Here is a 16,972-nt window from a genome sequence, read left to right as displayed (position 1 = left end):
TAAAAATAGAGTTACCATATGATCCTGCAATCCTACTCCTGGGCATATATCTGGATAAAACTATAACTCAAAAAGATACATACACCCCAATACTCACTGCAGCACTATTTACAACTGTCAAGACATGGAAGCAACCTAAGTGTCCACTGACAGATGAATGGATAAAGAAGATATGGTATATATATATATATACACACACACACACACACACACATACACATACATATACAATGGAATATTACTCAGCCATAAAAAAGAATGAAATAGTCATTTGCAGCATCATGGATGGACCCAGTGATTATCATACAAAGTGAAGTAAGCCAGACAAAGACAAATATCATATAATATTGCTTACATGTGGAATCTAAAAAAAAAATGATACAAATGAACTTATTTACAAAACAGAAATAGACCCACAGACATAGAAAACAAACTTATGGTTACTAAAGGGGAAAGGGCAGGGAGAGATAAATTAGGAGTTTGAGATTAACATATACACACTACTGTATATAAAATAAATAACCAACAAGGACCTACTGTATAGCATAGGGAACTCAATATTTTGTAATAACTCAATATTTTGTAATAATAATAAAATAATATACATATATATGTATAACTGAATCACTTTGCTGTACACCTGAAGCTAACACAACATTGTAAATCAACTGTACTTCAATTAAAAAATAAAAATGAAAATAAATTTTTTCATTTCTTATACTTCAGCTAAACAAACAACCCCCCTGCCCCATTCACAGTCTTTGTCATTGAACTTAATGGCAACTCTGTTCTTTTTTTTTTTTTTTTTTTTCAGTTTTGCCTTCCTTCCTCTTTTTCCCTTAGTCATTTCCTCCTGCTCCTCTGACACTTTTTTTTTTTTGCGGTACGCGGGCCTCTCACTGTTGTGGCCTCTCCCGCTGTGGAGCACAGGCTCCGGACGTTCAGGCTCAGCGGCCATGGCTCACGGGCCCGGCCGCTCCGCGGCATGTGGGATCTTCCCGGACCGGGGCACGAACCCGGATCCCCTGCATTGGCAGGCAGACTCTCAAACACTGCGCCACCAGGGAAGCCCGCAACTCTTTTCTTCTAGTCACTCAAGCCTGAAAGTGTGGAGTCATCATCAATTCCTTTCTTTCTCTCATATTCTACATCAGATCTATCCGCAAATACTATTCTGCCTTTAAGCTTGAATTGGAATCTGACCACTTCACATATCTCTAATGCTGACAGCCTAGTCTGAGTCACCATTTTTACAATAGCCTCCTATCTGGTGCTTAACCTCCCAACTCCCCAGAGTACATACAAGGCAATAGAGTGATCCTGTTGAAATATAAGTCAGAGCATGTCACCCCATGCTCAAAGTCCTCCGGGGGCCTTATAATGACCAAGACGCTACACGATCTAGCTCACCATTATCACTCTGACTTCATCTCTATTATCCTTTCTTTTCTTCACTCTATTCTAGTTCCCTCTTCTTAGTTCCTCAAAACACCAGGAACATGCCTGCCTTGGAGTTTTAGCACTGGCTTTCGGGAATGTTTGTTCCCTCAATATCCACATAATGTAACCCCTCATCTCCGTCCATCTTTACTCAAATGTTACCTTCTCAGGAAGTTCTTGCTTGGCCACTAGTTCCAAAATTTTAACACTCCTATCCCCTTTTCATACTTATTTTCTTCATTGGTCTTTATCACTGTGGAAATTCTGCAAATTTTCCTTATTTATTTTATCTCCGCTACTAGAATCTAAATTCCATGAGAGCAGAAATTCTGACCTGTTTCATTTACTTCTGAATCCCCAGTGCCCAACAATGCTTAGAAAATGGTAAATACCCAGTAAATATTTGTTGAGTGAATGACCAGGTATACTGAAAGAAGAACCAGATGGAACTTTAATAAATAAAAATAGGATAATTGAAATAAACACCTGAAAGCTAGACTAAAGGTAAAATTATTTTTCAGAGAACACCACAATGTCAATGAAAGAGATATATGCCATTGTTCATCTTATGAAACTAGCATAAATTTGGTACTGAAACTAGCATAAATTTGGTACCAAAACCAGCAAGCAGGGTAAATAAGAAAACCAACAGACCAATCTTGCCCATGAAAATAGATACAAAATCCTGAACAACATTTTATCAAGCAAAATCCAGAAATGAGTGAAAAAGTATAATATATACTAGCCAATATTAGGGTATAATTCCATTTATATAAATTTCAGAATGAGAGAATACTAAGAATGCAAGCATCTTTCATTATCCAAATCTACTTGGTACTTGAGTTCAGACAGTGACAGTCTGAATAATAAGTTGGGATACTTATGGGTATCTCAACTGAGTACATTTATTTTTTAAAGTAACATATAGTATACTGACTCTTTTTTTTTTTTTTTTTTTGGTGTTTTTTTTTATGAATCTTGACCTATGTATAGATTCATGTCACCACCACTAACCCAATCAGAATACAGAACTGTTATGTCACTACAAAACTCCCCCAACTCCCAATCCCTGGCAACTATTGATCCATTCTCTATCACTATAGTTATTTTGTTTTGGTTTATTTATTTTTTAGAATGTCCTACAAATGGATTCATATAGTATCTAACCTTCTGAGATGGATTTTTTTCATTCAGACAAATGACTTCGAGATTAATCCAAGTTGGTACATACATCAATAGTTCTCTCCTTTTTATTGCTGGATATGGATGTACCACAGTCTGTTTATTCATTCACCCACTGAAGGACATCTGGGTTGTTTCCAGTCTTTAGAGATGATGAATAAAGTTTCTACGAATATTGACAAGTTTTTGTCTGAAGGTAAGTTTTCATTTCTCTTGGATAAGTACCTAGGAGTGGGATTGCTGGGTCACATGGTAAGGATATGTTTAACTTTGTAAGAAACTTCCAGAGTAGCTGCATCATTTTACCTTCCCACCAACAGCATATGAGAGTTCCAGTTGCTCCATAACCTCACTGACACTTGGTATTGTCAGCATTTTTATTTTAGCCATTCTATTGGTGTGCAGTAGAAACTTAGTCCTTTTGTTTCCCCCAAATGGGAAAGCAAATAGCTAGATTTTGATAGTTAGGGAATCATCTAAAATTTTATCTTAATTTATTTGGTTATTGGTTTGGATAGTAAAGGATACACATCTATGTGGAAAGATTGTGAGGAAAAGCAACAATTTGCTTAATATAAAAGTAGATAGTGGTTCCTCTGGTGGAAGAGGAGGTAGATGCCATCCACTACGTTCCCTAGAGGATCTAAGGTACTGAGGATGTGTTCTTTATGAAGCGGCATGGTGGTACATGTGACCTGTTCTATTCTTCTTGAAACTATACCAATGTGTTTGATAGATTTCACAATTAACAATTTTTAAAGAGATATTTGAGCACAGAAAACACACAAAAACCCCAAAGTAATGCAGAAAAACATTTTAAAACCACTTCTTTCAAGAGTTCAAGTACAATGAGTTAAAACACTTTAAAGCATTTTGTAGAATTTGAATATAAGACTTTTTTTTTTTTTTTTGGCGGTACATGGGCCTCTCACTGTTGTGGCCTCTTGCGTTGCGGAGCACAGGCTCCAGACGCGCAGGCTCAGTGGCCATGGTTGACGGGCCCAGCCGCTCCGCGGCATGTGGGATCTTCCCAGACCGGGGCACGAACCCGTGTCCCCTGCATCAGCAGGCGGACTCTCAACCACTGCGCCACCAGTGAAGCCCCATAAGACTTTTTTTAAAGCTTGTTTAAAACTAAAATAATTTCTTTAGTATTTCTGCACTTGTGTACACCCCATAGGCCAAATGGCTGATGGGCTAGCCAGTTTATTATTGAGTTTGTTTCTTTCCAGAAGCCTCAACCATAGGCTGGTCATGGTTAGACCATTCTTAATGACTGGCAAACAGTAGCTTCTTCCTAGAAACCAGGATCAGAGCTTGACTTTATATAAGAAGCACAGTGAACATATCATCTTTGCTATTCACGAACTATTAGACACCTCCCAGGTCACAGTCAAAGCTACACAACACTTCAGCAACACTTCCTTGTTGCCATCAACATCTTGTAAGGAGAACATTTACCTGTGACAACACTGGGGATCTTGGAGAGAAAGCTCTTGACTGTTCTGATAGGCACACCACCTGTCTTGTCATCTTGCATCTTTGTAATGATGTCTTCAATCTGAAAGAGAGGAAAGCAAAGAAGTGTTATTGTATCTCACAAAGTAATAGTAAACAGTACCTTTATAAACAGCCAAAATGTGGGCACATGGATGCCAATAAGAGATATTAGGAAAAGCCTCTGCCTCAGCCAGTAAACTTAGTAGCAGGATCTGCTATGGGCCAAGTGCTGGGGAGAGGGAGGCCAGGGGGTTACATATAATAGCATAAAGCATGGTCTGTAAGAACAACCGCTTGCTCCCAGTTCAGCAAGTAAGGAGAAAGAAATTCTTGACAGGATTGGATCCAACATGCAATTCAATATGTATGTGACGAAATTCCTCCTCTTTCCTGAATTGGGTTTATATATAGGTTGAACCATATGAAGTTTCCACATTCAACCTAAAAATGGCAATTTCCTATAGTTTAACCTAACATATTAACATGCTGCTGTTAGAAGTATAGGCGGGGCTGCCTCTGGGACCAGAGAAGGATTCAGCCAGAGTCACATCGGGGAAAAAACAAAAGAGTATAAATCAAGATATGGAAAGTGCTGATCTGGAGAAGTTGGAGGACAAGTGTCACGTGGTGGCACGAGGGGGGTCATCTTTAGCCAGGACTTTAGCCAGGACTAAGATGGAACAGGAACAGGATCCTCGGGCTTCCCTGGTGGCGCAGTGTTGAGAGTCCGCCTGCCGATGCAGGGGACACGGGTTCGTGCCCCAGTCCGGGAAGATCCCACATGCCGCGGAGCGGCTTGGCCCGTGAGCCATGGCCGCTGAGCCTGCGCGTCCGGAGCCTGTGCTCCGCAACGGGTGAGGCCACAACAGTGAGAGGCCCGCGTACCAAAAAAAAAAAAACAGGATCCTCTCCTTTTGGACTAGAGAAGACCACACTATCATGAGAAAGACCATGGTGGGCTACGGCTTGGAGCCAGGTGAAATTGTATTGACGAGACAAGATACTGTGTACATAGACTGAAAACAGAACAGAGAGAGGAGATGGACTACCAAGGAGGTAGGTGCCTAAACTGGGAAACCAATCTATAGCTGAGAATTTACAAGCCAGATGCAATTTCCTGGGCAGAAATCTTCGGAATAGGATACAGAGCAAACTGTAAAAAGGACATAGATCTTTTTGTTTGTTGAGTGGTAGGGAAGGGCAACTGGAAAAGGGAAGAAGATGGTGCTTAGTTTTGTCACATATTTTGTTCCCCTGAGCAACAGGATGTATTTGAAACACCAGGATGGATTCTCTGAGTGCTTCCAGAGTAGAGTCACATAATTTTAAGTCTAGACATTTAAAGCTGGAGTTCACCTAGTCTAATGTACTAGTATAGCAATTTGTGAGTAAGTTTCTCAAATCACATGACTAACAACTTATTTGAAAGAAATAGGTAACTTGTTAGAGACAAAGTTAGCATAAGATATAACATAATAATAATGATAATATATAATAGCCAAAATATATTAAGAATGTATTATGTAGGTATGATTCTAAGGACTATAGATATATTATCCTATTTAATTCCCATGATTACTTCATAGCCTAGATTCCACTATTATCCCCATTTTCAGATAAAGAAGCTGAGATTTAGTGAGGTGTATCCATCAGGGTAGACTAAGTTAAGCTGTGGTAACAAATAACCCTCGAAATCACAATGGTTTAATGTAACCAAGTTTATTTTTCTCTCATGCTACAAGTCTATCGGAGATCACCAGGAGGACTCTGTTCATTGTAGTTACCCTGGGACCGAGGCTGACGGAGTAGCCACCATCTTGAATGTTGTTGCTCATTGTGTTAGAGAGACAAGAGAGAATTCTGGAGACTCTTGCATGAGTTGTTGCATGTTATAGCCCAGACGTTACTATAATAATATCACATTTCTTTGGACAGGACGAGTCACCACCCAACCACAAAGGAACCAGGGGGTCCAGTCTTCTGGGTGCCAGGAAGAGAGGGGAGAGGACCATCTGTGAGCAGCATCAGTGACAGCACAGAGATTAAACCACCTTCCCAAGGTCACACAGCTACCCAGCGGTGGATCTGAGCTTGAACCCAGCCACACATCCCAGAGATCAGGCTTCTAAACCCTGGGGTCCTCTGTCACCCAGTAAGAGTCTCAGAGGAGCAGCCAAGCAGGAAGACCATTCTCCCCTGGATATTTCTTGGTTTCCCAGAGAAGAACTGATAGTGAGAAGCAATCTTAAGCTCCCTGCCCTTAGGCAGTGGTTGAATATATCACACCAGGAAAAAGGGTCATTCTCTGAAGACCTGCATTCTGTTAGATGACAGGATAAGGAGGAATTTCATCCACATTCTTTTTAATAGTCTCAGCTAGAGCCCCACCTTTTGTCCTCTAAACTCAACTCAACGATTCACAGTAGTTTGAGTATTTATTACTTATTGATAGTTAAGGAGAGTTATTCCTAGAAAAATGATCAGATTTTCAAAGTAATCTATGCTTTTGATCTAGTGTGCTATGTGAAACCAGAAGTATCAGTTACATTGCTGCTTTTTATGAAATGGCCTGAAAATCACTGGGAATTGGAGGAAAGCCAATATTTCAATTCAGTTAGACCCCTGACTTGACATTAGTTGGTAAAGGTTCCAGTCTGTTCTGATGTGGACTGGATTTAAAAACTGACAGAGGACATCTCCATGATTGTTTTTTCCTCTGCTCTGTTTAGTTGCTTTATCACACCATTGAATCTTAAAAGGACCTGTCTACTAAAGAAGAAGACCTATCCTCTTATGTTGGCCCACAAGGTACCAAGAGGTAGATCACTCGTCAGAGGTTACAGCTAGATCCAAAGGACAATCTCCTTAAATGATCAGAAAGGGGATAACGTTCTAGCAATAGTTTACAGCATCAGAGGTGTAGAAAAATGTTTCATTGATCCCCAATTCTTGACTCCTTCCCAGAATTAATAGACACCCAGATCCTTGTTCTGGCCTCATGGTGGGTGGAAAGTCTGCTTCTTGACTTTGGGGCTTAGCCATGTGACTTGCCTGGCTAATGGGATGTTATTGAATGTGATGTGAGCAGAGGCTTTCAATGCACCTGAATGGTGATGCTTACCCCCTTCCCTGGCCCTCCTGCATCAGATAGTTGTTGTCCCAAGGAAGGTGAGAGACATCTAGAGCAGAAGGGACCCAACCCATAGCTAGACAGTCAACACTCAGCTGACCTACAGACTCATGAGCGAGAAACGCATGTTTATTGTTGTATGCCACTGAGTTTGGAGTGAGTTGCTATGCAGAAAAATTGTGGCTCTAGCTGACTGATACACAGGGCTCTGAAAAAAATGCATTTGTCAAAATTGATGAAGCCACAACAAATAATAAGAATCAATAAACCTTAGAGGTAGGGCATCCTAGAATCCAACCCTTTTAAAGAATGCAGAAATTCCATCTACACCATTCACCATGTGCTTAAAAATTCTTAGGGTGTATTCTACCAATATTATGCCAGGTAAATTTGTGATAGCTGAGTTTGATTCCATAGCATGGTCCACTGTGACATCAGCTAATAATACTGTCTCTGAAATTTTTTTCATGGTTTCTGGAGAAATGCTAAGAGTACAGACCTACCAAAAGATCAAAAGTGGGCTCCTAGGAGCTTATATAAATTATAATGACAAACATTTTCAGAACATCTATGTTATGATCAATACTGTCCTAGGTATTTTAAATCAATTATCTGATACTTTTCTCAGTCTTAAAATTTATTTAACAAAGATATTGAAATTAAGGCTCAGAAAGGTTAAGTCATTTATCCAAGGACACACAGCTATTAAGTGGCAAAGCCAGGATTCTTACCCAGGTCTTCTTGTCTCCAATGCCCAAGCTCTGTCTATCAAATCTAACATTCATCTCTTATCCTCAACCAGTGCCTGCCAACATGCTTTTTAGATACAAGGCACTTAATACTGTTTGCATTAAAGGGAACGTTTAGTTCAGTCCTAAGAGGATAAAGGAGAAAAAAGAGAAATTGATCCAGATAATCAGATTCTCAACCATCTCAAGGTTTATTTTGGCCCCATGACTGTTGAAGTCTGGTTGCTCAGCATTTTCTCTCTTTGTCCCAGGGGCTTGGTTGGACTTATCCTCTATTGGCAGATCACAGCTCCTGGGTTGGGAATGGGGAGATGGGAGGTATATACTTTTGTTTTTTTGACTGTTCAGTTCCATCTAACTTCTGGTACCTTTTGTTCCTGAGGACGAGCAACATCAATTCCCTGAAGTTCTGTGTCATCAGGGAGCATGTTGGACCTAAGTTACACTGTGCCAGTCAATAAGCAGGTGGCCCTTATCTGACAGCCAAGTGATGCGGAGAAACCACGTGGCCAGCTCGGCCAGTTCTGCCTGGATGGCTCACAACAACCAAATGCCCTTCTCTAAGGAGCTCAGAGCTCAGCACTGACAGGCAGGTAAAACATCCTTCCAAACAGCAGGAAAAGTGGAAAGCACTATACCATAGAGTGGGTTTTCTTTGAAATGAGGAATATTATGAGGACAGTAGACATAATTCACTGCAAGAGCCATGGGGTATGAGAGGAGTGGGGAGAAGCAATCCTCCCTTTACAAACTGAAGCCACAGAAGGACAGTAGGAAGAACACTGGTCTGAGGCCCGAGAGAAATGCCAGCCTCAGCTTCACTGTTTTGCTGTGTTGACCTTGGACAAGCTACTTAACCTCTCTGGACTTCACTTCCCTCATCTCTACAGCGATAGCTCTGGTTGCTAAACTAAGATTTCTATTTCTAAAACATGAGAGACTCCTCTGACTTGACAAATGCAAAGCTGTGTCTGCAAGGAAGGAATAGGACCAGCAATCAGGCCCCTGGGTCACCATTCTGCCCGTCTGTCAGGTGGAACCATGCAGAACGCTTCCCAGTGCTGAGCAGTGCAAGGTGGGGGAAAGGTGCTGGGCAGGACCAGGGAGTTTTGATGTTTTTAGAAATCATTTCAGACAGATGGCATCAGAAGTCAGACAGAGACATGATCCAAAGAGGCCTTGACACTGGCGTTTCTTGCCCAGCTCCATCTCTGTTTGGATAGATGGCATGCCTAACAGAAATGACTAAGGGCCAATATTAGTTTTGTTTGTGTAAATTAATTATCTGATAACTAATTTATTTAGCTCCTCCAATCTTTCCTCAGTGGAAGATTAGAAAACATCAAGAATAGGCAAACTACGTTGCCATTATTAAAAAAAAAGTCCACCACGACTTCAGCAAAGAAGGCAGAGTATGCCTCAGGCATGAAGGTCTTTTTTATTGAAGCATTTCATCTTGACTTAGCAATCAGTTGCCTATTTCTAGCTACTAATGACTGTTACTTCAGCTCCTGCATTCTTTAAAAACCCCTTCTGTTTTGGTGTCTGCGAATGAGTGAAAATGAATCTTTGGACACATCTTATCAGCCCAGAAGCAGGAATCAGAGTTGGTAAATGATAATCATATTTCTTAATCCAAAATGGGCATGCTTCACTGAGTATGGTCTGTCCCATATGTGTTCCATAAGATCAGGCCATTTCTCACTTTTATTTTTAAAAACACCGCACACTGCTATTCTCAACATTTAAATGTCCTCAGCTTCACCTACTGGTTTAGTGGACATTTAATGAGCATCTACAAAGTGCCAGGCACCGATTTAGTTTCTATGGTTACAAAAAGTAGGTAAAAGAGAGAATCTGTTCCTCTTCATCATGGACTAATAAATTTCAGAAAGACTCAGGGATGTAGGCTGTGTTGGAGACAGCAGAGCCAAGTATGAGTTCCAAAAAGCTAGAAACACTAAGGAATACCACTTTCAGAGACCCTCAGAGGGGGAACCATCAAGACTTCCGCCCTTTTCCTCCATCCCATTCAAAAGACTGATTTCAATGTCAGGAGCAGACTTTTGAGTTTCCTTGTGCTATGACAATGATTGCAAAGCCTGCTAATTTGTATTCAGTTAAACTTACTTTTGAATCACCGTATCAGCCTAGAATGTTTTTGATGGAAAGTTTTAAAAAATCCAAACTCAGAGCAGTATGAAGGTTCCTTAAAAAACTAAAAATAGAGCTACCATATGATCTTGCAATCCTACCCCTGGGCATATATCTGGATAAAACTATAATTTAAAAAGATACATGGTGCGGAAGGGGAGAGGCAGAACGTGAAAAGGAGGGCCTCTGGAGTGTGGAGTTCCGGAGTTTGCAGGTAAACTTATAAAGTAATATAAAATATTGTCATATGAGATAGCCTCATCCACCAGAGGGGAGACAGCAGAAGCAAGAAGAACTGCAATCCTACAGCCTGTGGAACAAAATCCACATTCACAGAGAGATAGACAAGATGAAAAGGCAGAGGGCTATGTACCAGATGAAGGAACAAGATAAAACCCCAGAAAAACAACGAAATGAAGTGGAGATAGGCAACCTTCCAGAAAAATAATTCAGAATAATGATAGTGAAGATGATCCAGGACCTCAGAAAAAGAATGGCAGCAAAGATCAAGAAGATGCAAGAAATATTTAACAAAGACCTAGAAGAATTACAGAACAAACAAACAGAGATGAACAATACAATGACTGAAATGAAAACTGCACTAGAAGGAATCAATAGCAGAATAACTGAAGCAGAAGAACGGATAAGTGACCTGGAAGACAGAATGGTGGAATTCACTGCCATGGAACAGAATAAAGAAAAAAGAATGTAAAGAAATGAAGACAGCCTAAGAGACCTCTGGGACAACATTAAACGCAACAACAGTCGCATTATAGGGCTCCCAGAAGGAGAAGAGAGAGAGAAAGGGCCTGAGAAAATATTTGAAGAGATTATAGTCGAAAACTTCCCTAACATGGGAAAGGAAATAGCCACTCAAGTCCAGGAAGCGCAGAGAGTCCCATAAAGGATAAACCCAAGGAGAAACATGCTGAGACACATAGTAATCAAACTCACAAAAATTAAAGACAAAAATTATTGAAAGCAACAAGGGAAAAATGACAAATAACATACAAGGGAACTCCCATAAGGTTAACAGCTGATTTCTCAGCAGAAACTCTACAAGCCAGAAGGGAGTGGCATGATATATTTAAAGTGATGAAAGGGAAGAACCTACAACCAAGATTACTCTACCTGGCAAGGATCTCATTCAGATTCAACAGAGAAATCAAAAGCTTTACAGACAAGCAAAAGCTAAGAGATTTCAGCACCACCAAACCAGCTCTACAACAAATGCTAAAGGAACTTCTCTAAATGGGAAACACAAGAGAAGAAAAGGACCTACAAAAACAAACCCATAACAATTAAGAAAATGGTAATAGGAACATACATATCAATAATTACCTTAAAGGTGAATGTATTAAATGCTCCAACCAAAAGACAGGGTTGCTGAATGGATACAAAAACAAGACCCATATATATGCTGTCTACAAGAGACCCACTTCAGACCTAGGGACACATTCAGACTGAAAGTGAGGGGATGGAGAAAGATATTCCATTCAAATGGAAATTAAAAGAAAGCTGGAGTAGCAATACTCGTATCAGAGAAGATAGATTTTAAAATAAAGAATGTTACAAGAGACAAGGAAGGACATTACATAATGATCAAGGAACCAATCCAAGAAGAAGATATAACAATTATAAATATATATGGACCCAACATAGGAGAACCTCAATACATAAGGCAACTGCTAACAGCTATAAAAGAGGAAATCAACAGTAACAGAATAATAGTGGGGGACTTTAACACCTCACTTACACCAGTGGACAGATCAACCAAACAGAAAATTAATAAAGAAACACAAGTTTTAAATGACACAATAGATCAGATAGATTTAATTGATATTTAGAGGACATTCCATCCAAAAATAGCAGATTACACTTCCTTCTCAAGTGTACATGGAACATTCTCCAGGATAGATCACATCTTGGGTCACAAATCAAGCCTCAGTAAATTTAAGAAAACTGAAATACTAACAAGCATCTTTTCTGACCACAATGCTATGAGATCAGAAATCAATTACCGGGAAAAAACCATAAAAAACACAAACACATGGGGGCTAAACAAAACGTTACTAAATAACCAAGAGATCACTGAAGAAATCAAAGAGGAAATCAAAAAATACCTAGAAACAAATGACAATGAAAACACGATGACCCCAAACCTATGGGATGCAGCAAAAGCAGTTCTAAGAGGGAAGTTTATAGCAATACAATCCTACCTCAAGAAACAAGAAACATCTCAACTAAACAACCTAACCTTACACCTAAAGCAATTAGAGAAAGAAGAACAAAAAAACCCAAAAGTTAGCAAAAGGAAAGAAATCATAAAGATCAGATCAGAAATAAATGAAAAAGAAATGAAGGAAACGATAACAAAGATCAATAAAACTAAAAGCTGGTTCTTTGAGAAGATAAACAAAATTGATAAACCACTAGCCAGACTCATCAAGAAAAACAGGGAGAAGACTCAAATCAATAGAATTAAAAATGAAACAGGAGAAGTACCAACTGCCACTGAAGAAATACAAAGGATCATGAGATTACTACAAGCAACCATATGCCAATAAAATGGACAACCTGGAAGAAATGGACAAATTCTTAGAAAAGCTCAACCTTCCAAGACTGAACCAGGAAGAAATAGAAAATATAAACAGACCAATCACAAGCACTGAAATTGAAACTGTGATTAAAAATCTTCCAACAAACAAAAGCCCAGGACCAGATGTCTTCACAGGCGAACTCTATCAAACCTTTAGAGAAGAGCTAACACCTATCCTTCTCAAATTCTTCCAAAATATAGCAGAGGCAGGAACACTCCCAGACTTATTCTACAAGGCCACCATCACCCTGATACCAAAAGCAGGCAAAGATGTCACAAAAAAGAGAAAACTGCTGGCCAATATCACTAATGAACATAGATGCAAATATCCTCAACAAAATACTAGCAAACACAATCCAACAGCACATTAAAAGGATCATATACCATGATCAAGTGGGGTTTATCCCAGGAATGCAAGGATACTTCAATATACACAAATTAATGTGATGCACCATCTTAACAAATTGAAGGAGAAAAACCATATGATCATCTCAATAGATGCAGAGAAAGCTTTTGACAAAATTCAGCACCCATTTATGATAAAAACCCTCCAGAAAGTAGGCATAGAGGGAACTCACCTCAACATAATAAAGGCCATATATGACAAACCCACAGCCAACACCATTCTAAATGGTGAAAAACTGAGACCATTTCCACTAAGATAAGGAACAAGACAAGGTTGTCCACTCTCATCACTATTATTCAACATAGTTTTGGAAGTTTCAGCCACGGCAAACAGGGAAGAAAAAGAAATTAAAGGAACCCAAATCAGAAAAGAAGACATAAAACTGTCACTGTTTGCAGATGATATGATATTATACATAGAGAATGCTAAAGATGCTACCAGAAAACTACTAGAGATAATCAATGAATTTGGTAAAGTAGCAGGATACAAAATTAATGCACAGAAATCTCTTGCATTCCTATACACTAATGATGAAAAATCTGAAAGAGAAATTCAGGAAACACTCCCATTTACCACTGCAACAAAAAGAATAAAATACCTAGGAATAAACCTAGTAAGGAGACAAAAGACCTGTATGCAGAAAATCATAAGACACTGATGAAAGAAATTAAAGATGATACAAATAGATGGAGAGATATACCATGTTCTTGGATTGGAAGAATCAACATTGTGAAAATGACTATACTACCCAAAGCAATCTACAGATTCAGTGCAATCCCTATCAAACTACCAATGGCATTTTTCACAGAACTAGAACAAAAATTTTCACAAGTTTTATGGAAACACAAAAGACCCCAAATAGCCAAAGCAATCTTGAGAAAGAAAAACAGATCTGGAGGAATCAGGCTCCCTGACTTCAGACTATACTACAAATCTACAGTAATCAAGACAGTATGGTACTGGCATAGAAACAGAAATATCAATCCATGGAACAGGATAGAAAGCCCAGAGATAAACCCATGCACATATGGTCACCTTATCTTTGATAAAGGAGGCAAGAATATACAATGGAAAAAAGACAGCCTCTTCAATAAATGGTGCTGGCAAAAACTGGACAGCTACATGTACAAGAATGAAATTAGAACACTCCCTAACACCATACACAAAAATAAACTCAAAATGGATTAAAGACCTAAATGTAAGGCCAGACACTATAAAACTCTTAGAGGAAAATATAGGCAGAACACTCTATGACATAAATCACAGCAAGATCCTTTTTGACCCACCTCCTAGAGAAATGGAAATAAAATCAAAAATAAACAAATGGGACCTAATGAAACTTAAAAGCTTTTGCACAGCAAAGGAAAACACAAACAAGATGAAAAGACAACCCTCAGAATGGGAGAAAATATTTGCAAACGAAGCAACTGCAAAGGATTAATCTCCAAAATATACAAGCAGCTCATGCAGCTCAATATCAAAAAACAAACAATCCAATCCAAAAATGGGCAGAAGACCTAAATAAACATTTCTCCAAAGAAGATATACAGACTGCCAACAAACACATGGAAGGATGCTCAACATCATCAATCATTAGAGAAATGCAAATCAAAACTACAATGAGATATCACCTCACACCAGTCGGAATGGCCATCATCCAAAAATCTAGAAACAATAAATGCTGGAGAGGGTATGGAGAAAAGGGAACCCTCCTGCACTGTTGGTGGGAATGTAAATTGATACAGCCACTATGGAGAACAGTATGGAGGTTCCTTAAAAAACTATTCTGATCTGCCACTGGCAAGCTCTAGAAGCACTTCTTGAGCCAAGGCCCTGGTCCCTTGGATTCACTTTCAGTTCTTAAAATGCAACTAAGTCAGCTTGGAATGCAAACCTATTAACCTATTACCTGTGGCCTCCCAGAAAGTGTTAGTCCATCAGATGAGCTAACTCTCACCAGAAAAAAACCCATAGAGCAGGGTCACCCTAAATGGCTGGGGACAGGGGGAGCTGCGGGTGTGGGAGGAGGGGTGGAGTCTGACGCTTGAATTCTAAGGTGGGTAGGCCCGGGTGAGGGGCTACGGGTGGAAGGGGTTGGGTGGGGGTGGGATGCAAGGGCCCCTCTAGAGCCAGGGGAAGCCTGAGATTGCCAGGCCACAGGGGGAGAGTGTCCGGGAGGGTGGGGAGATGCTTAATTGGGTGGGTGGGGTGGGCAGGGAGGTGAAGTTCTTATCTCAAAAAGCCTTCAGAGTGGCTTTTTTGCATGTGGTTCTTACCCTTTGTCACAAGGAAATCACGCCCCCTCTGAGGCTCTCAGTCTCCTTATAAATGAGCTAGGTGAGCTCCATCATGGAACACACTTTTGCAGAGAATGTTTAAGACAGACATCCCTCATTTTCCTGAAATCCAAGTGCCTCTGTGGGTTCTATTTGGATTTCTGGGTGTTTCCAGGCCAATCCAGACCAGGCGTCTTCCCTTCTGCCTTCAAGGTGAATGATGATTCCAAGGCGAGGGGTGGAGGAGTAGGGAAGGAGAAACACTCCCCGACTTGCCTACTGTGAGGCCTTCACCTCTGTGCCCTGCCTGCGGCTCCAGGTTAGCGCAGGGTTCAAATGAGCCGTACGTGGACGCTCTTTCAAGAGCTGGGAGGAGGCGTTCTTGGCCCAGCTCCTAGGCCCCATTGCCCTGGAGAGAAGAGGGGTTCAGCCTGAGCCTCAGGGCAGGTGGGCTCTGGCATGGCTGGAGGGCTTTCCCACACTGGGCCTTATGGGGAAGGACAGCACCATTAAAAATATGGGTGAGTGGCCATAAAAAAAATGAAATCATGTCTTGTGCAACAACATGGATGGACCTAGAGATTATCGTACTAAGTGAAGTAAGCCAGAGAAAGACAAATATCATATGATATCACTTATATGTGGAATCTAAAAAATTGATACAAATGAACTTATTTACAAAACAGAAATAGACTCAGACACAGAAAAGAAACTTATGGTTACCAAAGGGGAAACATGGGTGGGGAGGGATAAATTAGGAGTTTGGGATTAACATATACACACTACTATATATAAAACAGATAATCAATAAGGACCTACTGTGTAGTACAGGGAACTCTACTTAGTGTTCTGTAATATGGGAAAAGAATCTGAAAAAGAATCTGAATCACTTTGCTGTATACCTGCTAATACAACATGGTAAATCAACTGTACTTCAATTAAATATTAAAAAAATATATGGGTGAGTGCCCTAGAAAATGTCCTTTTTGTCCCCCAGGGGCCTCCTTTTGGACACCAATTACATGCTGGTCTCAGACATTCTCCTGGGGCATTCAAGAGCCTGGGGTGTGGGGGAGGGGGGGAGGGTTTAGGGGCGGGGACTGGCAAGGAGAGAAAATGGTACCTGCATTTGTGATAATGTGTGTGCAGCGGAGAGAGAGAGAGAAAACTTCCATCTGACAATGAGTTCTGACAGATAAAAAGCCTTTGCCCACATGTAGGTCATTCTGGGGTGCCAAGATTTGATGGGAGTAGAAATCTGGTGTGTGTGTGTGTGTGTGTGTGTGTGAACTTATTACCTTGCAGGGCTAGAAATAAAACTCAGCCAGTAGGTGTTTAGCTTTCAGTGCCTTCTCTGGCGGGGAGAGCATGAGAGCCCTCAGGGAGTATGATGGCAAAGGTGTCGCCTCCCCATGGTCACAAGGCACGTTGGGAAGGGCCCTTTCCTGGGTCTCTAGCACAGGGCGCGGCTGCTCTGTGGGAGCCCAAGCCAAAGCAGTCTGCGGTTTGAGCCCCTGACACCAGCAAAAGACAGTG

The 16,972-nt window shown here is 40.5% G+C and overlaps 1 protein-coding gene across 1 annotated transcript in view; it reads right to left on the bottom strand.

The window, feature by feature from the left end:
• RGS6 (regulator of G protein signaling 6) overlaps positions 1-16,972 on the bottom strand; it is a 577,653-nt gene that overhangs the window by 182,061 nt on the left and 378,620 nt on the right. Inside the window, exon 3 of the mRNA XM_027111673.1 lies at positions 4,084-4,183. Within this exon, the coding sequence (XP_026967474.1) occupies positions 4,084-4,183 (100 nt within the window). The remainder of the gene's footprint in view (positions 1-4,083; positions 4,184-16,972) is intronic.

The sequence above is a fragment of the Aethalodelphis obliquidens genome, unplaced genomic scaffold (assembly GCF_003676395.1).
Source record: "Aethalodelphis obliquidens isolate GAN/ISIS:26980383/991018 unplaced genomic scaffold, ASM367639v1 scaffold10, whole genome shotgun sequence".
NCBI classification, from domain to species: Eukaryota; Metazoa; Chordata; class Mammalia; order Artiodactyla; family Delphinidae; genus Aethalodelphis; species Aethalodelphis obliquidens.
The sequence above is the reverse complement of the archived record's forward strand: the minus strand, read 5'-3'. Positions and strand labels throughout refer to the sequence as shown.